A 9,944-nucleotide genomic window follows, 5' to 3' on the forward strand; every position below is an offset into this window, starting at 1 on the left:
TTTCCCAAGTGTGGCTGGAGGATTGCACACATGATATGTCACCAGAATTTTATAGTCACTTCATGATAGTCCAGAAGATAGTTCCACAGTTCTCAATGTGATATCTCACTTGAAGCCATGGAGCTGCTTGGTATGAACAACTTTTATTTCCTTTGCTGTCTTCAGTAGGCTAAGGATGCTTAGTTAGCCTCCTGCAGATAGTCTCCTTCTAACAGGATTGCTAACTGTGCAGGGAGGTATCCCTGTAACACAAACATGTTTTAAAAGGATTAAGGTTTGTTCAAAGGCCAGCCGGGTTTTTTACAGATTTAGGGACAGCCATTTGCCTCTTCTTTAGCTGTTCCATTTCAGAATTCCCTGTTCTGTCTGATCCCAGCCCTTGGGACCAGCATTCAATGTCTTCTCTTGCTGACCTATCTACCTCAGCCCAGAAATTCGTAGCTCACGTAATGTCAGTCTCCACGCTGACATTTGTGGGTCTGATATGTGGGTAGGGTTTTCCTAGCCGGGTTTGGATGAGCCTTTCACAGCCACAGTGACAAGACAAGCTATAAATTCTGTGAAACATCTTAAGATCTGCATCCTGGGAGTATCAGGATTTGTTCTTTGGTTAGTGAAGCTACTGTTTGACAGAGGAGAGAGAGGAGGGAAGGATGCAGATTGGATTATACCAGTCGCTGAGGGTAACTGAAAGATTATTTACGTTGCAATTTCTGTTTGAACATCATATGCATGTGTTCCCTGGGGGTATACTGCAATAACCAGTAAGCGTAGGTGAAAACATAAGTGCTAACGCATAACCCTTAGAGGAAAATATACCTGTTTAAAACTCTTGCTTATTGTGCAATATACAGGAGTAACTGTTTAAAACAAAGTCATACATTATGGTTTTATGTAAAGAAGGTTTCCCATGTACAAGGAACACAAAAAACATTACGTCTGGTTTTTTAGAGTTGATATGGTTACTGTTGGGCAAAATTTAACCTCTGTGCGTATTGATTTATTCCTAGGCAAGAAAATACATCGAATCTCTTCCACATATGCCTCAACAGGATTTGAAGGCAGTATTTCGTGGTGCCAATCCATTAGGTAAGAAAGTCAGACTGATATAGATTAAATCTTTCACTAACATAGGAACTCAAGCCTTCCTTTGCTATATGATCCTATATAATAATGATCAGACCAGTGAGAAGAGCATTGCTTAACCTTTCATTCTGAGACTTTTTTCCCTTCATGAAGCCTGTGTCTTTGGTTTCTGGTGGAGACTATGGGAACCTCCTAAAGGAAAACAGTCTATGGATAAAAAGCAAAAGCCAGCTTTATATAGCAGGAATAAATAAAAATGTCACGGGGTCTAGACAAGAGACATCACTTCTGGCTCAGGAAGGCCATGAGCTGTAAATTGCTGGCAAGCAGGAGAATGTATCAGGAAGTACAGCTGTTTGAATGACCCTTTTGAGTATTATTTCCTAGGAGTCTATTAGCCATTGTTGGACACCGGATACCAAGCTAGACAGAGCTTTGGTCTGATCCTGCACAATTGTTTTTATGTCTAACCAATTGGTTCTGCCTGTGCAAAAGAGATGTTTCTGTGAACCATTTCTTGTGACATGGCAAAGGAGACGTTTGAGTCAGAGTCATCTTACTACAGCGCCTGGTCAGTTCCATCTAGTGCACATTAAAATACTGTATATAGGGAAGCATTATGAGTTAAAATGGTTTTAGTTCCTTCTGTGTATTAAAAGACAGTTTTACTTTTACAAATACAAGTAGCTGTGAACGCTTTCGTACAAAAAATGGGACCTATTTGTATGAGGTACATGACAGCATGCTACATTTTAATATCATAAAGGCAAATTAATTACAGTGCTTATATGAAAGCAATAAAAATAATTTTTATATAATATTTTAAATAGTTATGATAAACTTTCCATATAAAACAGATTTCAGCCTTGCAGATCTCTCTCATTTCTAATTTTCTGCAACTGCTGACTTCAAACATCTTTTCTTTATGCTGGGTCCTGTAGAGTTGCTTTGGGGTTTTCATCTGATGATTTCATTGGTGCAGCTAATTAAAAGTGTAATCTCATACTCACAATTTTAAGTTACTTAAATTTGCACTGATTAGGACCAAGTTAAGCACATGATGCACAACACAGGCTATTTAACTTTTAAGCACACAGAGGTCCTTTCAGAATCAAGGCGTTGGATGTCTGAAGAGGTGAATCGGATATCAAATAGACTATAATGAACCTTTGTGTGTACCACAAGCACACTAGAAGGTTCCTTCAGCTCTGAAAATTGTACTTGAGGGATAAAATCGTCCAAACTTATTTGTTATATTGTCTAAATTTTGTGGGTTTGTCAATAATGTTAACTGTGTTTAAGCTGAGTGAGAATAGATTGTGTGTAAACAGTTACCTTCTCTTTTATTTCTAGATGGTCCCTTCTGGGTTTGAACCACATTTTTCTTTTTCCTTTAGCTGTAGATCTTCTTGAGAAGATGCTTATATTAGACAGCGATAAAAGAATTACTGCCTCTGAAGCACTTGCACATCCATACTTTGTACAGTATCACGATCCGGATGATGAACCTGAGGCCGAGCTGTACGATGAGTCCATAGAGAATAAGGAGCGAACCATAGATGAGTGGAAAGGTAACAGAATTGCTCACAGTAGTTCATACATGTAGCAGAACAAAACCTTACTTAAATAACAGTTTTCCTCTGTTTCTAATCAGAGCAATTTGAACTCTTAAGCCTCAGGGAGACAAGATTGAAGTCCATGTGTGTGCTTACGGGAGTGGAGAGGTGGAAAGGGTTGTGTTTCCTCTCTGGATTTTGCTCCCTTCCCCCATTCTATCATCTCCTCAGTAGATTCCCTATAGCAGGTTTAATCTTAACTAAACGCTGATGCTAGTTACCAGGTAACCACACATTCTGTCTTGCTTTTAGTTTTCTAGGTCAGATCCTCAGCTGAAGTAACTCTCCTAGGGCAAGTGACACTATTTGGGATTCTGGTCTACTTTTGTTCAGAATCAGAAATTAGTATTTTTCCATAGAGATGTGTATTTTGTTAATCATTCTTTAGATAGACAAGTAATTGGGATTAATAGATAAACCATGCTATTGATCCTATTTGAGATGAGAGTTGATGATTTTACTTGGCAGTGACACCCCAAAACCCATCCTTGAGAAACACTGCAACAACTTTTTTTTTTTGTTAGTTAATTCCATGCTTGCATCATGATCGTATTGCACTACTGTGTCATGGAAGTAATGTGGCTAAACATTAAGTTTGCAAGTACACTGAAAAGTACAGTCCAATTTCATCATTGTCTAATGAGGACATATTATGCTAAAAATTCCTTACATGACATTTTAAATTGAGAGTAATGTTCTAGAAAACTAATTTTTCCTGTTTATCGATAAATTCCTTTCCTTGGCCTAAGATGAAATATATATTCTATAAAGTAAATGTTCTTTTTCTATTTGTATATTCTATAACTTTTACTCCAGAAAGGTTTGATAAAAATGAATTAGCATAGCGGGTAGGTTTATGATGAAAAATACTGACCTCCCATGTCTTACTCATGCCCGTCCGCTTGTGCCATGTTTTATCCTGGGCATGGCAGCAGACACAAGCAGATTGACTACAGCAAATACATCTTAAAGAAAGGTAGGAGCGGGGTCATGGGTCTCTTTACAATAAAGCAACCTCCCAGAGCCCTGAGAAGGGTTTTCTGGAAACCTACTGCCTCTGTACAAACAAGGAGGATCGACTGGTATCGCTTACTCCTTACACATGCTCTCCTCTGCAAAACCTGGCAGCGTACAGCACCGCCCATACATCTTGTTTATTGAGAGGCATTTGCTGCTGTACTTAGGAGTGGGTGATTTGTTTTCTGCTATTTTTTCAGCTGACTGAGTCTGTAACAGGAAAGTTTAACAATTTCTGAGTCATGAAGCTGTTTGTGATGAAACTCTGTTGAAATTATTTCAGGAACAATCTTAGCTTAACACTTTCCGAACTGAAATGAGGATGTGGAGGTGAATTCTTTAGGAAGGACAGTATCATATTTTTCTACATCACTGCCCTGGCTGGAACTACAGGTCAAATGCCTTCTTTACACAGGGGGGGAAAGAAAAAAGGCCCAAGACAAAAATCTCAGAACTGGCACAGGACATGTATCTCTTCCTCCTGGCCAATTTTTATCTTAGGGAATAAACTTTTTATTTTCAAGGACAGTATGTGCCACATTTAACTAAGATAACAGGAAAGGTGACCGTTTGCATAAAATATTTGTATTGTTGATGAAATATTGACCCACTTTCTCAAGATGTCATTGGCATATTTCCCCTCTTTTTCTGTTCAAATTAAAAATCAGTGGCACTTGATCCCAAGAGGGACACTGAGCACCAAAGTAAAATGAGATTTCAGAACACTTTGTCTTACATGTCACGCACTTAAGAGTTTCCTTGGCCTCCATTGCACACTGCTGAGGCTTGCAGCCCAAGCTCATAGTCTTCCTTCTGACAAGTTTCATCAGTTAAAAAATATTTCAAAATTTCAGAGGCCAAGAGTATGCTATTCAGAGTTGAATGTATCTGAAAGTATCTCTCCTTAGACGTTGCTCCAGTTGCACGTATCTCAGCGTGACATCTGTACTCTCTGCCGAGTAGCTGGCATGAGACCCGGGTAAGGAGCTTCATAAACATGCAATGTACTGCCAGCAAAAAAGTTCCAGGTGTCTGATTTGCTAGGATGCTGGCTTCCGCCGAGTTCAGTCGGGACCGCTCTAGCTCCTACCTGGCTGCCTGTGACCAGATGTTACTTAATAGCCGCAAGTCAATCACTGAAAGAGTCACCTAACAAATCCTTCTGCCTCGGGGTTCTGCACACAGAATTTCTTTCAGAGGAATCCTTCATGAAGCTTATGCGCTGGTCACCATACACCATGCTACAGCATAATGCAGCCAGAGCGTAACCAAAATTCAGCCCAAAGATTTTTACGTACTTTTTAGAGGAGTGCTGGGCCCGGTTGCAGGTGTAGCAGCTGCCTCAGATCTGTTTAACAAACAAGCTGATAGGCAGAAGTTTGATATGATTTAAACATCACTGTTTGGAGAACAGAACCTGAAGTAATGCACTGTTAGCCATATATTTCTGTGTGAACAGGATTTGGTCCTTAAAATACAGTATCTAACTTGAGAAAACACATAGGAGGTAGTCACTGACAATATACCCATTACTGTGCAAGGCACAAAACAGGACATGACTGTCAGCACAAAAAGATAAAGGGCTATTCCTAAAGCAGGGTAACATGGCAGGGAACCCACATTTCTACGTAAGCCCTTCTAAAACTGGACAAAATTAATTATTTTTTTTTCCAGAGGACTGTAAAATTAAGTTAGCTACAATAAAATAGAAAAAAAACCCCAAAACCTAGATCCCAAGGTATTAGCACCGAACTGCGAATGATTTATGTTGAAGGCAACTGACTGAGAGATGATAAAGAACATTCCCTGTGGTTAAACGTGTACATTTTAAAACCTGTTTGGGTGCTTTTAAAGATTCCATTTTCCATTACATTTTGTCTTTTATTACATCATTTTGGCAGGTCATCTGACAGCGTAATTGATGTTTCCATTTCAGGGCCTCTGTGTTTTAGTAATTAGCTGAAGGGGACAGACATGTTGTACAAGAACAGTATTTGTGAGTCTAATTTGTAAGCTGAGGTTAACAGTAGGATTCCTAGTGAATTCAGTCTTTTTTTGGATCTGGGCTCTAAAAAGGCTGGAAATACAAAGTATAAGCCACATGCATCCATAGAACTGTTTTGTCTGGAATATTTTTCTTCTGAAGAGAATATTGCCTAATTCTTCTTTCTCCCTTACACCCTCTCTCCAGAACTTACCTATGAAGAAGTGATTAGCTTTAAACCCCCTGACTTAAAAATGGATAGCCTGGAGATAGAACAGTGAATACAGGCAGCTCTGTCTTGCCTTGCTGCACTATGAAGACTGTTAAAATATAACCATACAATTTAACCTGTGGTCAGACATAGATTTTACTACCCAAAGATGTTGGAGAAGATGTGGAAAAGCAGATGTGTTACACAGAAGCCAGATGTTGTCTGTCTTGGGTGGGGAGGGGGTTGCCTTGTAATATGAATGTATTCCCAGTTCACAAGGGGTGATAAAGAACTGCTTCATTCTGACAAAATTATGCACTGAGTTCTGTCAAGCTGTGTGTTCTGCATGTTTCATTTTATCAGTTGTATTGCCAAAATAAAGGTGACTTTTTAAATTAATTTTAAAATTGTACATTTAAAGCATGAATGTATACAAACATAAACATAGAAGTCCATACAAGCAGTCCACTTTTTTTTCTGGCATTTTATCTGTCTGTTTTCATATTATTTATAGTTAGTGCCTTTATGAAGAGAGGACGTGGTAGTGAGATAGACAGAATATGCATACGTAGTCATATCTGTGTTGGTCTTACAAATTTACTGGATGTCTCTCAAGCGGTCTTAACACCAGTTGAAAGTCAGTAAAAATAAATCTTTGTCTTTTTGTTGCCATTCAAGTGTCCGTTCTCATTCTTTTCCCCATTTATGTTTTTTTAATCTGCGCAATACCCGTTTGTGAGACGATTTTACTTCCCAGCGGTACTCCTAACCATGCCATCGATGGAGTCCCGCTGAATTTGCCCAAGTTTCCAGGAAGGTGCCCTGAAGGCACTGTGGCAGATCTCTGTAGTCTTCTGCAAGCTTCAGCAAAGGCTGTCACAGATGGCAGTGCAACAGTACTCAGTTCAGTTCACAGCTTAGGATTCAATATTCTTCATTGTCTTATTTTCCTTCACATAATCCTTGGAAAAATAATCTAATAATTGCCATTGGAAGACATGACAAAACAGTAAGATTTAAGAATTTGTTTGTGAAAAACAAAATATCCATCTCATCAGAGTTTCTTTTTAAGCAAAATTTTAAAGGCTTTCCAGCTCTGAAAAGTTGGAAAATTAAGTAATAAACTGCAGGATACACCAGATACCAAGATTTCTTAAAGAATTAAATTTATCTGATTTCCCCATTGAAGGCATAATACCGAAAGAGGAACATCCTTTGGCATGAGGCCTCTTATGGTGTACTGGCTGTGTCTTTCTACATACTCGTGATTCACAGTTGTTCAATGTTGTTATTTTTGTGTCTTGTTCTCGCTCTGTCGGAGTCTCATTTTGGAGGTGGCTTTTTATAATATTTAGGTTTTCTGTGACTTTTGTCATTAGGATTCAGTTGTACAGCTATTACACGAGGTAATGAATTCTGCTGCATTTATTTACCTTCCTCTGTATCTTTTCTATGTAAAAAGAAAAGCTTTTTCTTAATAAACCTATTTAAAAAAAAAAAATCAAGTCCAAGAACTTTGATTTTTTTTCAGAGATACTTGATACAGTATTGTTTGTCATCTTTGAGAAATAAAAATAAGCATTCCATCTAGAAAACGTGCTCCTACTTTGTGGACTAAGTGGTGGACTGTTGTTGATAATGTTGGCCAGTTATCCGATACTTGCATCCAGTGGAATACAGCCCCTTGTATTCAACTTGCTGCAAGACGTACGAATCTGAAAGTAAATGCCTGCGTGGCTTTCTTGTGAGTCCTCTGAAGAGTTGTCGGGCTGTCATTACTTTGGCTTCCTGCGAAGCTGGATGAGGCCTGTAATGGTCATGGAACGACTGAATTTCACGCTGACTAAAATGGGTGAAAAGGTTGTAAATCCTTAAATTATTTGTCTGACTACATAATGAAAATAACCGCTTAGTCATGTCTTAAATATTTTTTTTTCATCTGTTTGTTTAACAGTTAACAGAAAAGTAGCTCAGCGCTTTATTTTCTCTGAAATATGATAATGAGCTTGCTAGCCCGTTCTGCACCTCTGTTGCAGCTGGAAGGGCAAGGACAAAGTAAAAAGATTTCACAAGAACCTCCTGCATCCAACGATAATTAATTTAGTGTGGGATTTGTTCCATCATTTGTTTAATCTGGTTGGCTGGCTATGAGGGTGGCCGTCACCAAATGTTTCAAAGGATGCCTAAAACTCTGTGGTAGGCAAAGCCCAGATGCTCTGCTCTTGCCATAGCTGTGCTACTTGAGGGAAAGCTTTATATCACTTCCAAAATTTCTCCTTCTGGCAACTCTGAATCTTCCTCTGAATATCTCCTTTTACATTCAAAGTTGTAATATTTTCTAGGAGATAAATTATGTAGGAAGAATACGGTCGTAGCCACATTTAAACTAATCAAAGCTGACAGTAATGGGTAACAAGAGCTCAGCTATTCTTAATTAAATACCATCAAAACCCATAAATCATCTCATTTTAATGTCAAGAAAAACAGTAGGGAGAGAGACATCTTTTCACTAGATTTGCAAAATGAAGGCGATTTCCTAGACCTCAGAAGCCACTAATTAAGGTATTTTTCTAGAGCAGGTAACCGACTCCCTTGGGGTAATCCAACACGGAACTGCGATGTGGTCCGTTTATCGGTTTACAAGAGCAGGCCAGGGTAACTGGCGAGCCGGTGCCCCGCTGGGAGAGAAGGGTGGAAGGCTCAGCACTAACAATGCTTATCGTTTGAACACAGATGGAAAAAACATTTGTCAACCAACACAAACAGGCAAATGGAGGGAAGCATGGAGGAGTGAGGGCTTTGTCAGGCTTGGTGAACCTCTAAGGCGGGTGGCTTAAAAGTAAATTTTAAAGAGTAAATAAATGTAAAAGTAAGGATTTTATTTTATAAAAATTTATTTGCTAAAAATGTCTTTAATGAAGACATTGTTTACATGGCCCACATTTTATTTGCAAAACTTGTAGTGGAGCCTGCTTAAACTGTGGGGTTTTAATCTGACACCACTCTTAACTCCCATTATTACAATCGCGCTTTTGTAGGTCCTCTACGCATTGCATGTACATTTGAGGAAAGCGTGGTAGGTTTTAGCCCACGCTAAATTGGGGTGCTCACCATCCCTGACCACCTGCGAAGCACAGAAGGGATGCTCGGGGGGGCACAGGCTTCCACTGGGGGAGAACACAACTCTCCGAGGGCTCTCTCCATTGTTAACAATTTACTTCTAATCTGAATTTACCTAATTTCAGCTTTCAGTCACAAGAGCTTTTTATCCCTCCACCCACTGAATTGAAATCACTTCTAGTATTTATTATCTCACTCTGTAATCAGTGTTAAGTGCAACCCCAAGTTGAGCAATTTTATCATCACTGGAAGCAAAAGGTCTTGCAAAAGGAAAAAGAAGTCTTTTGCATACATCTCAATCTTTTGACATGCATAAGCATACACTACACTTCTTTTTAAATCTGCATCTTTATTTTTTAAGTTCTCTACCTCATCAGCACCGAAGCCCAGCAGCAGGAAATTGATATGCCACAACCAAAGCAGAAGTAAAGACAAGACTAAAGAAATCTCTAATTTACAATGTGCTAATGGAAAGAAAAACCAAGGATGGTTTAAAGGAAAAGCACAGCGTTAGAGGGTACCACGTGCCATAATACACAGAATTACCTCCTCCCAGAACATACATAGTGGCTACACAAGTATGAAACAGCAGAGTTATTAGTAACTTTGGGAATTTATAGGGAGGGAAAATAATAGGAAATTAGGTAATCGACACTGATATATGAAAAAATACATCATGCCCCAGTAGGTCAAGAGCCATTAATTAGACAGCATTGTTGCAGAATTCCCATTAGTGCTCTTGGCATGTTTTTGATGTGGTGCAAAAGACAAAGGCAAGAGGGAAGGAGGGTCAGTAGGCTGCAGGAGCCGACACAGCGAGCCCACCCTAGGGACAGGAGGGGGACAACCCTGTCAAAGAGAAAAGGCTGGCAGCAAAAGCACCTTTGACAGAGGTGGGGAGCAGTCAATA

The 9,944-nt window shown here is 39.2% G+C and overlaps 1 protein-coding gene across 1 annotated transcript in view; it reads left to right on the forward strand.

Annotated features, from left to right (window-relative positions):
• LOC104166757 (mitogen-activated protein kinase 11-like) overlaps positions 1 to 6,413 on the forward strand; it is a 17,724-nt gene extending 11,311 nt beyond the window's left edge. The window contains exons 9-11 of the mRNA XM_009706805.1: positions 1,011 to 1,089; positions 2,484 to 2,657; positions 5,911 to 6,413. Of these exons, the coding sequence (XP_009705107.1) occupies positions 1,011 to 1,089; positions 2,484 to 2,657; positions 5,911 to 5,984 (327 nt within the window). The 3' untranslated portion in view covers positions 5,985 to 6,413. The remainder of the gene's footprint in view (positions 1 to 1,010; positions 1,090 to 2,483; positions 2,658 to 5,910) is intronic.
• Positions 6,414 to 9,944: the final 3,531 nt, after the last annotated feature.

Source organism: Cariama cristata, unplaced genomic scaffold, assembly GCF_000690535.1.
Source record: "Cariama cristata isolate BGI_N322 unplaced genomic scaffold, ASM69053v1 scaffold38588, whole genome shotgun sequence".
NCBI classification, from domain to species: Eukaryota; Metazoa; Chordata; class Aves; order Cariamiformes; family Cariamidae; genus Cariama; species Cariama cristata.